Source organism: Oncorhynchus masou, chromosome 24 (genome assembly GCF_036934945.1).
Source record: "Oncorhynchus masou masou isolate Uvic2021 chromosome 24, UVic_Omas_1.1, whole genome shotgun sequence".
In the NCBI taxonomy this organism is placed as follows: Eukaryota; Metazoa; Chordata; class Actinopteri; order Salmoniformes; family Salmonidae; genus Oncorhynchus; species Oncorhynchus masou.
The window spans coordinates 117,205,990-117,223,825 of record NC_088235.1 but is presented as its reverse complement, the minus strand read 5'-3'; the positions used below and the strand labels follow the sequence as shown (position 1 = coordinate 117,223,825).

The following is a 17,836-nucleotide window of genomic DNA, read 5'->3' as shown; positions in this document are numbered from 1 at the left end:
ACAATATATCACTTAGGTCAGCAGCTAATACCTGCAGCAGGGACCTCACAATATATCACTTAGGTCAGCAGCTAATACCTGCAGCAGGGACCTCACAATATATCACTTAGGTGCCGATACTGATATGAATATTATTAATTATTTTACAAATCAATACCTGGAATCCCGTATCAAAATAATGGTCCAAAACTACACTGAACCGAAATAGAAACGCAACAATCTCAGGTTTTTACTGACTCACAGTTCATAAAAGGAAATCAGTCCAATGAAATACATTCATTAGGTCCTAATCTATGGATGTCACATGACTGGGAATCCATTCATTAGGTCCTAATCTATGGATGTCACATGACTGGGAATCTATTCATTAGGTCCTAATCTATGGATGTCACATGACTGGGAATACATTCATTAGGTCCTAATCTATGGATGTCACATGACTGGGAATACATTCATTAGGTCCTAATCTATGGATGTCACATGACTGGGAATCCATTCATTAGGTCCTAATCTATGGATGTCACATGACTGGGAATCCATTCATTAGGTCCTAATCTATGGATAATATAATATATGTCACATGACTGGGAATCCATTCATTAGGTCCTAATCTATGGATGTCACATGACTGGGAATCCATTCATTAGGTCCTAATCTATGTCACATGACTGGGAATCCATTCATTAGGTCCTAATCTATGTCACATGACTGGGAATCCATTCATTAGGTCCTAATCTATGGATGTCACATGACTGGGAATCCATTCATTAGGTCCGTATCTATGGATGTCACATGACTGGGAATCCATTCATTAGGTCCTAATCTATGGATGTCACATGACTGGGAATACATTCATTAGGTCCTAATCTATGGATGTCACATGACTGGGAATCCATTCATTAGGTCCTAATCTATGGATGTCACATGACTGGGAATCCATTCATTAGGTCCTAATCTATGGATGTCACATGACTGGGAATCCATTCATTAGGTCCTAATCTATGGATGTCACATGACTGGGAATACATTCATTAGGTCCTAATCTATGTCACATGACTGGGAATCCATTCATTAGGTCCTAATCTATGGATGTCACATGACTGGGAATCCATTCATTAGGTCCTAATCTATGTCTCATGACTGGGAATCCAGATAAAACCAAAGGTGGGGGGTGGATCAGAAAACCAGTCAGTGTCTGACCAGCATTCACATCATGCAGCAGACACATCTCCTTCACATAGAGTTGATCAGGCTGTCGATTGTGACCTGTGGAATGTTGTCCCACTCCTCTTCAATGGCTGTGCGAAGTACAAAGTACTGGATATCGATGGGAAACCGGAATACGTTGTCGTACACGTCGATCCAGAGAATCCCAAACATGCTCAATGGGTGACATGTCTGAGTATGCAGGCCATGGAAGAACTGGGACATTCTTAGTTTCAAGGAATTGTGTTCAGATCCTTGCGACATGGTGCCGTGCATTATCATGCTGAAACATGAGGTGATGGTGGAGGATGAATGGCACGACAATTGTCCCCAGGATCTCGTCACGATATCTGTGTGCATTCAAATTGCCATTGATAAAATGTAATTGTGTTCGTTGTCCGTAGCTTATGCCTGCCCATAACCCTATCGCCACCACGGGGCACTCTGTTCACAACGTTGCCATCAGCAAACCGCCCGCGGTGTCTGCCTGGTACCAGGATTCATCCATGAAGAGCTACTCCAGTGGCCATCGAAAGTGAGCATTTGTCCACTGAAGTCTGTTAGGACGCCGAACTGCAGTCAGATCAAGACACTAGTGAGGATGACAAGGATGAGCTTTCCTGAGACGGGTTCTGACAAGTTTGTGCAAGAATTCTTCGGTTGTGCGAACCCACAGTTTCATCAGCTGTCCGGGTGGCTGGTCTGACAATCCCACAGGTGAAGAAGCCGGATGTGGAGGTCCTGGGTTGGCGTGGTTACACGTGGTCCGCGGTTGTGAAGCAAATTCTCTAAAACAACATTGGATGTGGCTTATGGTAGAGAAATTAACATTCAATGCTCTGACAACCGCTCTGGTGGACATTCCTGCAGTCAGCATGCCAATTACACACTCCCTCAACTTGAGACATCTGTGGCCTTGTGTTGTGAGACACAACTTCACATTTTAGAGTGGCCTTTTATTGTCCCCAGCACAAGGTGCACCTGTGTAATGATCATTCTCTTTAATCAGCTTCTTGATATGCCACACCTGTCAGGCGGATGGATAAAAATGTGTGCGAACCAACACTTTGCTTTTTATATTTTTCGTTCAGTACAATATTGCGGTATGTAACTGTAGGGATTTCTGTTCTCTATAATCCTCCTGGTTTTACCACGTGTCCCTGTCTGTCTCCCCCAGGCTCCATGAGTTTGATGAGCAGGTGTCAGCTGTGAGGGAAGGGATGGCTCGGGTCGTACCTGTCCCTCTGCTCTCCCTCTTCACAGGATATGAGCTAGAGACAATGGTAAGTACATACAGAACTAGTTTACAGTGAAGAGGGATAGATACTGTTGAATGATCACAGTTATATTGTGCAACATTCTGATCTGCTTGTATTCCACAGGCATTAATAGCATCTAGAATCCTATTTGGCTTCATGAAGGCTATATGGAACTCTGTCATGTTGGTTCTCTCTCTCGTACTCTCTCTCTCTATCAATTCAATTAAATTCAAGGGCTTTATTGGCATGGGAAACATGTGTTAACATTGCCAAAGCAAGTGAGGTAGATAATATATACTCTTTCAGTGTCTCTCCCTCGCGCTCTCTGTCTATCTCTTTCTCTTTCAGTGTCTCTCTCGCGCTCTCTGTCTCTCTCTTTCTCTTTCAGTGTCTCTCTCTGTCTCTCTCTCGCTCTCTGTCTCTCTCTCGCTCTCTGTCTCGCTCTCTGTCTCTCTCTCGCTCTCTGTCTCTCTCTCGCTCTCTGTCTCTCTCTCGCTCTCTGTCTCTCTCTCGCTCTCTGTCTCTCTCTCGCTCTCTGTCTCTCTCTCGCTCTCTGTCTCTCTGTCTCTCTGTCTCTCTCTCTCTCTCTGTGAGTGTCCTAGCCTGGTCTGTCACCCTGTCTGGGCCCTGGTCTGTCACCCTGTCTGGGCCCTGGTCTGTCACCCTGTCTGGGCCCTGGTCTGTCACCCTGTCTGGGCCCTGGTCTGTCACCCTGCCTGGGCCCTGGTCTGTCACCCTGCCTGGGCCCTGGTCTGTCACCCTGTCTGGGCCCTGGTCTGTCACCCTGTCTGTTCCCTGGTCATAAACAGTGAACTGTAAGGAATAAGCAGCCTTTTGTCCATCCCTCCTGTCTTCTGTGTCCAGGTGTGCGGCAGTCCAGACATCCCCCTCCACCTGTTGAAGTCAGTAGCCACCTATAAAGGTGTTGAGCCAACCTCTCCTCTCATCCACTGGTTCTGGGAGGTCATGGAGTCCTTCTCCAACACAGAGAGATCTCTGTTCCTGCGCTTCGTCTGGGGACGGACACGCCTCCCACGCACCATCGCTGACTTCAGAGGACGAGACTTCGTTGTCCAGGTGAGAACTTGTCAGGCAGCCAAGCAGCTAGTCAATTAATCAATCTCTTTCTTGTCGCAGACATTTGAATCAGTTGAGCCTCTCTACTAGAGATGTGCATCTGCCCTTTCAGGAACGACTCTATACTGGTCTGGAATGACTGGTACCATACCTATCTAGACACATGGACTGGTACCATACAGGAACCATACCTATCTAGACACATGGACTGGTACCATACAGGAACCATACCTATCTAGACACATGGACTGGTACCATACAGGAACCATACCTATCTAGATACATGGACTGGTACCATACCTATCTAGACACATGGACTGGTACCATACCTATCTAGACACATGGACTGGTACCATACAGGAACCATACCTATCTAGACACATGGACTGGTACCATACCTATCTAGACACATGGACTGGTACCATACAGGAACCATACGTATCTAGACACATGGACTGGTACCATACCTATCTAGACACATGGACTGGTACCATACAGGAACCATACGTATCTAGACACATGGACTGGTACCATACCTATCTAGACACATGGACTGGTACCATACCTATCTAGACACATGGACTGGTACCATACAGGAACCATACCTATCTAGACACATGGACTGGTACCATACCTATCTAGACACATGGACTGGTACCATACAGGAACCATACCTATCTAGACACATGGACTGGTACCATACCTATCTAGACACATGGACTGGTACCATACAGGAACCATACCTATCTAGACACATGGACTGGTACCATACCTATCTAGACACATGGACTGGTACCATACAGGAACCATACCTATCTAGATACATGGACTGGTACCATACAGGAACCATACCTATCTAGACACATGGACTGGTACCATACCTATCTAGACACATGGACTGGTACCATACCTATCTAGACACATGGACTGGTACCATACCTATCTAGACACATGGACTGGTACCATACCTATCTAGACACATGGACTGGTACCATACCTATCTAGACACATGGACTGGTACCATACAGGAACCATACCTATCTAGATACATGGACTGGTACCATACAGGAACCATACCTATCTAGACACATGGACTGGTACCATACCTATCTAGACACATGGACTGGTACCATACAGGAACCATACCTATCTAGACACATGGACTGGTACCATACCTATCTAGACACATGGACTGGTACCATACAGGAACCATACCTATCTAGACACATGGACTGGTACCATACCTATCTAGACACATGGACTGGTACCATACAGGAACCATACCTATCTAGACACATGGACTGGTACCATACAGGAACCATACCTATCTAGACACATGGACTGGTACCATACCTATCTAGACACATGGACTGGTACCATACAGGAACCATACCTATCTAGACACATGGACTGGTACCATACCTATCTAGACACATGGACTGGTACCATACAGGAACCATACCTATCTAGATACATGGACTGGTACCATACAGGAACCATACCTATCTAGACACATGGACTGGTACCATACCTATCTAGACACATGGACTGGTACCATACAGGAACCATATGTATCTAGACACATGGACTGGTACCATACAGGAACCATACGTATCTAGACACATGGACTGGTACCATACCTATCTAGACACATGGACTGGTACCATACCTATCTAGACACATGGACTGGTACCATACCTATCTAGACACATGGACTGGTACCATACAGGAACCATACCTATCTAGACACATGGACTGGTACCATACCTATCTAGACACATGGACTGGTACCATACAGGAACCATACCTATCTAGACACATGGACTGGTACCATACCTATCTAGACACATGGACTGGTACCATACAGGAACCATACCTATCTAGATACATGGACTGGTACCATACAGGAACCATACCTATCTAGACACATGGACTGGTACCATACCTATCTAGACACATGGACTGGTACCATACAGGAACCATATGTATCTAGATACATGGACTGGTACCATACAGGTACCATACCTATCTAGATACATGGACTGGTACCATACCTATCTAGACACATGGACTGGTACCATACAGGAACCATATGTATCTAGATACATGGACTGGTACCATACCTATCTAAATCAAATCAAATCAAATCAAATTTATTTATATAGCCCTTCGTACATCAGCTGATATCTCAAAGTGCTGTACAGAAACCCAGCCTAAAACCCCAAACAGCAAGCAATGCAGGTGTAGAAGCACGGTGGCTAGGAAAAACTCCCTAGAAAAGCCAAAACCTAGGAAGAAACCTAGAGAGGAACCAGGCTATGTGGGGTGGCCAGTCCTCTTCTGGCTGTGCCGGGTAGAGATTATAACAGAACATGGCCAAGATGTTCAAATGTTCATAAATGACCAGCATGGTCGAATAATAATAAGGCAGAACAGTTGAAACTGGAGCAGCAGCACGGCCAGGTGGACTGGGGACAGCAAGGAGTCATCATGTCAAGTAGTCCTGGGGCATGGTCCTAGGGCCGCGGTTCAGTTGAAACTGGAGCAGCAGCACGGCCAGGTGGACTGGGGACAGCAAGGAGTCATCATGTCAGGTAGTCCTGGGGCATGGTCCTAGGGCTCAGGTCCTCCGAGAGAGAGAAGGAGAGAATTAGAGAACGCACACTTAGATTCACACAGGACACCGAATTGGACAGGAGAAGTACTCCAGATATAACAAACTGACCCCAGCCCCCGACACATAAACTACTGCAGCATAAATACTGAAGGCTGAGACAGGAGGGGTCAGGAGACACTGTGGCCCCACCCGAGGACACCCCCGGACAGGGCCAAACAGGAAGGATATAACCCCACCCACTATGCCAAAGCACAGCCCCCACACCACTGGAGGGATATCTTCAACCACCAACTTACCATCCTGAGACAAAGCTGAGTATAGCCCGCAAAGATCTCCGCCACGGCACAACCCAAGGGGGGCGCCAACCCAGACAGGATGACCACATCAGTGAATCAACCCACTCAGGTGACGCACCCCCTCAGGGACGGCATGAGAGAGCCCCAGCAAGCCAGTGACTCAGCCCCTGTAATAGGGTTAGAGGCAGAGAATCCCAGTGGAAAGAGGGGAACCGGCCAGGCAGAGACAGCAAGGGTGGTTCGTTGCTCCAGAGCCTTTCCGTTCACCTTCCCACTCCTGGGCCAGACTACACTCAATCATATGACCCACTGAAGAGATGAGTCTTCAGTAAAGACTTAAAGGTTGAGACCGAGTTTGCGTCTCTGACATGGGTAGGCAGACCGTTCCATAAAAATGGAGCTCTATAGGAGAAAGCCCTGCCTCCAGCTGTTTGCTTAGAAATTCTAGGGACAATTAGGAGGCCTGCGTCTTGTGACCGTAGCGTACGTGTAGGTATGTACGGCAGGACCAAATCAGAGAGATAGGTAGGAGCAAGCCCATGCAATGCTTTGTAGGTTAGCAGTAAAACCTTGAAATCAGCCCTTGCTTTGACAGGAAGCCAGTGTAGGGAGGCTAGCACTGGAGTAATATGATCAAATTTTTTTTTTGGTTCTAGTCAGGATTCTAGCAGCCGTATTTAGCACTAACTGAAGTTTATTTAGTGCTTTATCCGGGTAGCCGGAAAGTAGAGCATTGCAGTAGTCTAACCTAGAAGTGACAAAAGCATGGATTAATTTTTCTGCATCATTTTTGGACAGAAAGTTTCTGATTTTTGCAATGTTACGTAGATGGAAAAAAGCTGTCCTTGAAATGGTCTTGATATGTTCTTCAAAAGAGAGATCAGGGTCCAGAGTAACGCCGAGGTCCTTCACAGTTTTATTTGAGATGACTGTACAACCATTAAGATTAATTGTCAGATTCAACAGAAGATCTCTTTGTTTCTTGGGACCTAGAACAAGCATCTCTGTTTTATCCGAGTTTAAAAGTAGAAAGTTTGCTGCCATCCACTTCCTTATGTCTGAAACACATGCTTCTAGCGAGGGCAATTTTGGGGCTTCACCATGTTTCATTGAAATGTACAGCTGTGTATCATCCGCATAGCAGTGAAAGTTAACATTATGTTTTCGAATAACATCCCCAAGAGGTAAAATATATAGTGAAAACAACAGCGGTCCTAAAACGGAACCTTGAGGAACACCGAAATTTACAGTTGATTTGTCAGAGGACAAACCATCCACAGAGACAAACTGATATCTTTCCGACAGATAAGATCTAAACCAGGCCAGAACTTGACCGTGTAGACCAATTTGGGTTTCCAATCTCTCCAAAAGAATGTGGTGATCGATGGTATCAAAAGCAGCACTAAGGTCTAGGAGCACGAGGACAGATGCAGAGCCTCGGTCCGATGCCATTAAAATGTCATTTACCACCTTCACAAGTGCCGTCTCAGTGCTATGATGGGGTCTAAAACCAGACTGAAGCATTTCATATACATTGTTTGTCTTCAGGAAGGCAGTGAGTTGCTGAGCAACAGCCTTTTCTAAGATTTTTGAGAGACACATGGACACATGGACTGGTACCATACCTATCTAGACACATGGACTGGTACCATACCTATCTAGACACATGGACTGGTACCATACAGGAACCATACCTATCTAGACACATGGACTGGTACCATACCTATCTAGACACATGGACTGGTACCATACCTATCTAGACACATGGACTGGTACCATACCTATCTAGATACATGGACTGGTACCATACAGGAACCATACCTATCTAGATACATGGACTGGTACCATACCTATCTAGACACATGGACTGGTACCATACAGGAACCATATGTATCTAGATACATGGACTGGTACCATACAGGTACCATACCTATCTAGATACATGGACTGGTACCATACCTATCTAGACACATGGACTGGTACCATACAGGAACCATATGTATCTAGATACATGGACTGGTACCATACAGGAACCATACCTATCTAGATACATGGACTGGTACCATACATATCTAGACACATGGACTGGTACCATACATATCTAGACACATGGACTGGTACCATACCTATCTAGATACATGGACTGGTACCATACATATCTAGACACATGGACTGGTACCATACCTATCTAGATACATGGACTGGTACCATACCTATCTAGACACATGGACTGGTACCATACAGGAACCATACACATCTAGATACATGGACTGGTACCATACATATCTAGACACATGGACTGGTACCATACCTATCTAGATACATGGACTGGTACCATACCTATCTAGACACATGGACTGGTACCATACCTATCTAGACACATGGACTGGTACCATACCTATCTAGACACATGGACTGGTACCATACCTATATAGACACATGGACTGGTACCATACAGGAACCATACCTATCTAGACACATGGACTGGTACCATACCTATCTAGACACATGGACTGGTACCATACAGGAACCATACATATCTAGATACATGGACTGGTACCATACATATCTAGACACATGGACTGGTACCATACCTATCTAGATAGATGGACTGGTACCATACCTATCTAGACACATGGACTGGTACCATACAGGAACCATACCTATCTAGACACATGGACTGGTACCATACCTATCTAGACACATGGACTGGTACCATACCTATCTAGACACATGGACTGGTACCATACCTATCTAGACACATGGACTGGTACCATACAGGAACCATACCTATCTAGACACATGGACTGGTACCATACAGGTACCATACCTATCTAGACACATGGACTGGTACCATACAGGAACCATACCTATCTAGACACATGGACTGGTACCATACCTATCTAGATACATGGACTGGTACCATACAGGTACCATACCTATCTAGATACATGGACTGGTACCATACAGGAACCATACCTATCTAGACACATGGACTGGTACCATACCTATCTAGACACATGGACTGGTACCATACCTATCTAGATACATGGGCTGGTACCATACAGGAACCATATGTATCTAGACACATGGACTGGTACCATACAGGAACCATACCTATCTAGATACATGGACTGGTACCATACAGTAACCATACCTATCTAGATACATGGACTGGTACCATACAGTAACCATACCTATCTAGACACATGGACTGGTACCATACCTATCTAGACACATGGACTGGTACCATACCTATCTAGATACATGGACTGGTACCATACAGAAACCATATATATCTAGACACATGGACTGGTACCATACAGGAACCATACCTATCTAGATACATGGACTGGTACCATACAGTAACCATACCTATCTAGATACATGGACTGGTACCATACAGTAACCATACCTATCTAGACACATGGACTGGTACCATACCTATCTAGACACATGGACTGGTACCATACCTATCTAGACACATGGACTGGTACCATACCTATCTAGACACATGGACTGGTACCATACCTATCTAGACACATGGACTGGTACCATACCTATCTAGATACATGGACTGGTACCATACAGGTACCATACCTATCTAGACACATGGACTGGTACCATACCTATCTAGATACATGGACTGGTACCATACAGGAACCATACGTATCTAGACACATGGACTGGTACCATATAGGTACCATACGTATCTAGACACATGGACTGGTACCATACCTATCTAGATACATGGACTGGTACCATACCTATCTAGACACATGGACTGGTACCATACCTATCTAGACACATGGACTGGTACCATACAGGAACCATACGTTTGCAATAGATGTCTCTGCCGGCAGCTACCCACCTGACTGACTGCCTACCTTCTATAATTGACTATTCATCAGCTGTCCATTCCTTCCTCCCTTCCTTCTATAATTGACTATTCATCAGCTGTCACTCACTCTCCCAGAGTTTTTGTTTGTTTGTCTGTAGACATGTCAAGAGACTCGGGACGCTTTTAAAATTTGCATCTTGCAAACATCCGGTCAGCAGCGTCTATAGTTGCCTTCTTGAGCTGATTCTCTCTCTCGAGCCGGGGTTGTTGTTTTCACGTCTCGGGCCCTCGGCCTGTGCTGCGAGAGGGCAGAGTTCGTTGTTTAAGAGAGTGGTACATCCGGATGATGCAGGCGATCATAACAAACAAACCACTGTTTATGATTCCTCTCGTTCAGAGGCAGCGCTATTACAACTCAGTCAGATCACCAATATAAGCGTTCTGAGCTTTGATAAACGCTGGGAGAAATATTTAGATGAAAACAGGGAAGATCAGATAAAGGAACGTTTGTCTACAAATCAAAAAAGGAGAGCCAACTAACGGTGTTCACCCTCCACATCTATCAAGACAACTGGAGCACTGGGCCAGACACTCTTAAATATCACCTGGGCCAGACACTCTTAAATATCACCTGGGCCAGACACTCTTAAATATCACCTGGGCCAACATAAGTGAAACATCTTCCCACTAACGAGATGGCAAACCAGCATAGGTATAACACACACTGACTAACGTGTTGACACCAATCGGTGCTCCCCACGTGCTAATCTACTATACGTGCTAACGTCCAACCTCGAAACAGAGATGGAAAAACCAAAGCCTGTAACAGTAGTTATCATGTAAACCACAAATACAATGTTCTTAAATAATGTTAATTTCATATTTAGTTAAGAAATCATTATTTCGAGTATCTGTTAATTTTTTGGCGCACAATTTGGCAAAAAAAATGTCTGTTTTTCATTCATTGAACATTTGATCTGGGACCGTTGCTTGTCTGTGAATCTGTAACATTTGATCTGGGACCGTTGCTTGTCTGTGAATCAAACATCATTTGTCTCTACCATGTAATACTAATTAGTCCTGTTGCCAAACTGTTAGTGGAACATCTGCATAGACTGTTAGTGGAACATCTGCATAGACTGCTAGTGGAACATCTGCATAGACTGTTAGTGTAACATCTGCATAGACTGCTAGTGGAACATCTGCATAGACTGCTAGTGGAACATCTGCATAGACTGTTAGTGTAACATCTGCATAGACTGCTAGTGGAACATCTGCATAGACTGCTAGTGGAACATCTGCATAGACTGCTAGTGGAACATCTGCATAGACTGTTAGTGGAACATCTGCATAGACTGTTAGTGTAACATCTGCATAGACTGCTAGTGGAACATCTGCATAGACTGCTAGTGGAACATCTGCATAGACTGTTAGTGGAACATCTGCATAGACTGTTAGTGGAACATCTGCATAGACTGTTAGTGGAACATCTGCATAGACTGCTAGTGGAACATCTGCATAGACTGCTAGTGGAACATCTGCATAGACTGCTAGTGGAACATCTGCATAGACTGTTAGTGGAACATCTGCATAGACTGTTAGTGGAACATCTGCATAGACTGTTAGTGGAACATCTGCATAGACTGCTAGTGGAACATCTGCATAGACTGCTAGTGGAACATCTGCATAGACTGCTAGTGGAACATCTGCATAGACTGTTAGTGGAACATCTGCATAGACTGTTAGTGGAACATCTGCATAGACTGTTAGTGGAACATCTGCATAGACTGTTAGTGGAACATCTGCATAGACTGTTAGTGGAACATCTGCATAGACTGTTAGTGAATACCAGGTGTACCACGGCAACCTGGGACAGCCTGGTTAAAGAGATGTTAAATAAAAGCTTTTTTAATTTTTTTTATTTATCTATCTGTTTTCATGTTGATCTCTCGTTGTGTTCTAGGTGCTGGATAAATACAACCCTCCGGACCACTTCCTACCAGAGTCCTACACCTGTTTCTTTCTCCTCAAGCTGCCCAGGTATTCCTGTAAGCAGGTGCTGGAGGAGAAGCTGAAATATGCCATCCACTTCTGTAAGAGTATTGATACAGACGACTACGCTCGAATCGCTCTGACCGGAGAACCCGCCGCGGACAACAGCTCTGAAGACTCGGACAATGAGGACGCAGACTCCTTCGCCTCCGACTCCACGCAGGACTACCTGACAGGCCACTGACCTCTGACCCCTGATCCAGCTTCTCTGACTCCACGCAGGACTACCTGACAGGCCACTGACCCCTAACCTCTAACTCCTAAACAGCTTCTCCGACTCCACGCAGGACTACCTGACAGGCCACTGACCCCTGACCTCTAACCCCTGATCCAGCTTCTCTGACTCCACTCTGGACTACCTAACAGGCCACTGACCCTTAAAACTCCTGACCTATGACCCCTGACTCCAGGAGCCTAAGGGTGAGCAGGAAGGGCCCATATTAAAAGCTCAGCTGTAAAGACTAAACTGAAAGTTGTGTCTGTGTTAGTTAATCACTTATGAATACATCATTACATACCTGCATTCTACTAAAAATATATAATGTTCAATGTGCTTTAAGAGAAGAAGAGACAGACAGTGGAATCCCAAATGGCACCCTAATCCCTATCTAGCAGCTCCCGGGTCCAGTACACTACATAGGGAATAGGTTACCATTTGGGAGACACAGGAAGTGAGAGTTGAGATGCTGCACATGTAAATGTTGTTGTGTATCTGAAGTGGTGTACGTTACAGCTGTAGGTGTTACGGAGAACAGGGTGTTTCATCTATAGAACAGCCCCCATTCAAATCAATGATGGTGTAATGGCTGGGCTGACTGGCGGTCCTGTCTATAGATTCTATATCTACGGTCCCAGCACTGTGCTACAACTGTGACTACTTACAGAACCTGTCTGTCCCTAGTTTGTTGTACAGTAAAACCATGTGACAAAATGAGTAGTATTATTTAGTTATTGCTTTGGGTAACAGTAGTGTTTCTTTATAAGAACATTTTTAACAAAACAATTGTTTTACAATTGACGTTGTGTCAATCAGAAGAGAAGAGAGCCAAGTGAAGGGTGACTTTTTAAAGTGCGTTCCAAATGGCACAACATTCACTAAATAGTGCACTACTATACCATAGGGCACTGATCAAATGTAGTGCACTACTATACCATAGGGCACTGGTCAAATGTAGTGCACTACTATACCATAGGGCACTGGTCAAATGTAGTGCACTACTATACCATAGGGCACTGGTCAAATGTAGTGCACTACTATACCATAGGGCACTGGTCAAATGTAGTGCACTACTATACCATAGGGCACTGGTCAAATGTAGTGCACTACTATACCATAGGGCACTGGTCAAATGTAGTGCACTACTATACCATAGGGCACTGGTCAAATGTAGTGCACTACTATACCATAGGGCACTGGTCAAATGTAGTGCACTACTATACCATAGGGCACTGGTCAAATGTAGTGCACTACTATACCATAGGGCACTGGTCAAATGTAGTGCACTACTATACCATAGGGCACTGGTCAAATGTAGTGCACTACTATACCATAGGGCTGCCATTTTACGCATCTTTGACGGTGTCCTGACTCCCTACCCCTCCTGACGGTGTCCTGACTCCCTACCCCTCCGGGTCTCCCTACCCCCCCTGACGGTGTCCTGTCTCCCTACCCCTCCTGACGGTGTCCTGTCTCCCTACCCCTCCTGACGGTGTCCTGACTCCCTACCCCTCCTGACGTTGTCCTGTCTCCCTACCCCTCCTGACGGTGTCCTGACTCCCTACCCCTCCTGACGGTGTCCTGACTCCCTACTTCTCCGGGTCTCCCTACCCCTCCTGACGGTGTCCTGTCTCCCTACCCCTCCTGACGGTGTCCTGTCTCCCTACCCCTCCTGACGGTGTCCTGTCTCCCTACCCCTCCTGACGGTGTCCTGACTCCCCTACCTCCCCTGACGGTGTCCTGACTCCCCTACCCCTCCGGGTCTCCCTACCCCTCCTGACGGTGTCCTGACTCCCTACCCCTCCGGGTCTCCCTACCCCTCCTGACGGTGTCCTGACTCCCTACCCCTCCGGGTCTCCCTACCCCTCCTGACGGTGTCCTGACTCCCTACCCCTCCGGGTCTCCCTACCCCTCCTGACGGTGTCCTGTCTCCCTACCCCTCCTGACGGTGTCCTGTCTCCCTACCCCTCCTGACGGTGTCCTGACTCCCTACCCTCCGGGTCTCCCTACCCCTCCTGACGGTGTCCTGACTCCCTACCCCTCCGTGTCTCCCTACCCCTCCTGACGGTGTCCTGACTCCCTACCCCTCCTGACGGTGTCCTGTCTCCCTACCCCTCCTGACGGTGTCCTGTCTCCCTACCCCTCCTGACGGTGTCCTGACTCCCTACCCCTCCTGACGGTGTCCTGTCTCCCTACCCCTCCTGACGGTGTCCTGACTCCCCTACCTCCCCTGACGGTGTCCTGACTCCCTACCCTCCGGGTCTCCCTACCCCTCCTGACGGTGTCCTGACTCCCTACCCCTCCGGGTCTCCCTACCCCTCCTGACGGTGTCCTGACTCCCTACCCCTCCGGGTCTCCCTACCCCTCCTGACGGTGTCCTGACTCCCTACCCCTCCGGGTCTCCCTACCCCTCCTGACGGTGTCCTGACTCCCTACCCCTCCTGACGGTGTCCTGACTCCCTACCCCTCCGTGTCTCCCTACCCCTCCTGACGGTGTCCTGTCTCCCTACCCCTCCTGACGGTGTCCTCTCTCCCTACCCCTCCTGACGGTGTCCTGACTCCCTACCCCTCCTGACTGTGTCCTGTCTCCCCTACCCCTCCGGGTCTCCCTACCCCTCCTGACGGTGTCCTGTCTCCCTACCCCTCCTGACGGTGTCCTGTCTCCCTACCCCTCCTGACGGTGTCCTGACTCCCTACCCCTCCGGGTCTCCCTACCCCTCCTGACGGTGTCCTGACTCCCTACCCCTCCTGACTGTGTCCTGTCTCCCTACCCCTCCTGACTGTGTCCTGTCTCCCTACCCCTCCTGACTGTGTCCTGTCTCCCTACCCCTCCTGACGGTGTCCTGACTCCCTACCCCTCCGGGTCTCCCTACCCCTCCTGACGGTGTCCTGACTCCCTACCCCTCCGTGTCTCCCTACCCCTCCTGACGGTGTCCTGTCTCCCTACCCCTCCTGACGGTGTCCTGTCTCCCTACCCCTCCTGACGGTGTCCTGACTCCCTACCCCTCCTGACGGTGTCCTGACTCCCTACCCCTCCTGACGGTGTCCTGACTCCCCTACCTCCCCTGACGGTGTCCTGACTCCCCTACCCCTCCGGGTCTCCCTACCCCTCCTGACGGTGTCCTGACTCCCTACCCTCCGGGTCTCCCTACCCCTCCTGACGGTGTCCTGACTCCCTACCCCTCCGGGTCTCCCTACCCCTCCTGACGGTGTCCTGACTCCCTACCCCTCCGGGTCTCCCTACCCCTCCTGACGGTGTCCTGACTCCCTACCCCTCCTGACGGTGTCCTGTCTCCCTACCCCTCCTGACGGTGTCCTGTCTCCCTACCCCTCCTGACGGTGTCCTGACTCCCTACCCCTCCTGACTGTGTCCTGTCTCCCCTACCCCTCCGGGTCTCCCTACCCCTCCTGACGGTGTCCTGTCTCCCTACCCCTCCTGACGGTGTCCTGACTCCCTACCCCTCCTGACTGTGTCCTGTCTCCCTACCCCTCCTGACGGTGTCCTGACTCCCTACCCCTCCTGACGGTGTCCTGTCTCCCTACCCCTCCTGACGGTGTCCTGTCTCCCTACCCCTCCTGACGGTGTCCTGACTCCCTACCCCTCCTGACGGTGTCCTGACTCCCTACCCCTCCTGACGGTGTCCTGACTCCCTACCCCTCCTGACGGTGTCCTGACTCCCTACCCCTCCTGACGGTGTCCTGTCTCCCTACCCCTCCTGACGGTGTCCTGACTCCCTACCCCTCCGGGTCTCCCTACCCCTCCTGACGGTGTCCTGACTCCCCTACCCCTCCGGGTCTCACTACCCCTCCTGACTGTGTCCTGTCTCCCTACCCCTCCTGACGGTGTCCTGACTCCCTACCCCTCCTGACTGTGTCCTGTCTCCCTACCCCTCCGGGTCTCCCTACCCCTCCTGACTGTGTCCTGTCTCCCTACCCCTCCTGGCTCTGTCCTGACTCCCTACCCCTCCTGACGGTGTCCTGTCTCCCCTACCCCTCCGTGTCTCCCTACCCCTCCTGACGGTGTCCTGACTCCCTACCCCTCCTGACGGTGTCCTGACTCCCTACCCCTCCTGACGGTGTCCTGACTCCCTACCCCTCCTGACGGTGTCCTGACTCCCTACCCCTCCGGGTCTCCCTACCCCTCCTGACGGTGTCCTGACTCCCTACCCCTCCGGGTCTCCTTTCCCCTCCTGACGGTGTCCTGACTCCCTACCCCTCCTGACGGTGTCCTGACTCCCTACCCCTCCGGGTCTCCTTTCCCCTCCTGACGGTGTCTTGACTCCCTACCCCTCCGGGTCTCCCTACCCCTCCCCTGACACCATGTGTAGACAGTGGTCCTTCCTCTGGAATGTATATAGTGCCATGTACTTATGAAAAAGGTCTCATTCCCACATAATAAATGTTAATAAATGATGTTAATAAATTTAAATGAAAACAACTGAAGCCTGGAGTTTGTGTTATTTCAGATACGGCAGGGATGGATCCAGGAGCAGTCCACAATGGACAGGCAGTTGTGGAAGTCCCAGGCTTTGTCCCAAATAATACCTTATTCCCTATGTAGTGCACTACTTTTGGCCAGGGCCAGTATGGTGCCGATCCAGAGCAGTGCACTACATAGTGAATAGGGTGTCATTTGGTATGCCGACCCACTATTCATCCTGTCAATGTCTGTAATGTCTAATGTTAGCTGACAGCTGTGAAGTCCACTGTATGTATTATCATTTGATGTCTTATGTTTGTGAGGTCTTCTTGGTTGTACCCAGGACAACTAGTTGCCTCTAGTGGGGATACATTGCCTGTTATGTTTGTGAGGTCTTCTTGGTTGTACCCAGGACAACTAGTAGCCTCTAGTGGGGATACATTGCCTGTTATGTTTGTACGGTCTTCTTGGTTGTACCCAGGACAACTAGTAGCCACTAATGGGGATACATTGCCTGTTATTTTTGTGAGGTCTTCTTGGTTGTACCCAGGACAACTAGTAGCCTCTAGTGGGGATACATTGCCTGTTATGTTTGTATGGTCTTCTTGGTTGTACCCAGGACAACTAGTAGCCTCTAATGGGGATACATTGCCTGTTATTTTTGTGAGGTCTTCTTGGTTGTACCCAGGACAACTAGTAGCCACTAATGGGGATACATTGCCTGTTATGTTTGTGAGGTCTAAAGGAACTAATTTGGAAGGGTTTTGGACTGTACCTTCAGTTCCTCTGGTAAAAATCCAGCTGTTGAGTTTTCTGAATCAAATCGAATGTTATTAGTCACATGCACCGAA

At 48.2% G+C, this 17,836-nt stretch overlaps 1 protein-coding gene across 1 annotated transcript in view; it reads left to right on the top strand.

Annotated features, from left to right (window-relative positions):
- Positions 1–14,557, top strand: part of herc2 (HECT and RLD domain containing E3 ubiquitin protein ligase 2) — a 284,448-nt gene extending 269,891 nt beyond the window's left edge. The window contains exons 88-90 of the mRNA XM_064936237.1: positions 2,384–2,489; positions 3,330–3,542; positions 12,260–14,557. Coding sequence (XP_064792309.1) covers positions 2,384–2,489; positions 3,330–3,542; positions 12,260–12,532 — 592 coding nt within the window. The 3' untranslated portion in view covers positions 12,533–14,557. The remainder of the gene's footprint in view (positions 1–2,383; positions 2,490–3,329; positions 3,543–12,259) is intronic.
- The last annotated feature ends 3,279 nt before the right edge of the window (positions 14,558–17,836 follow it).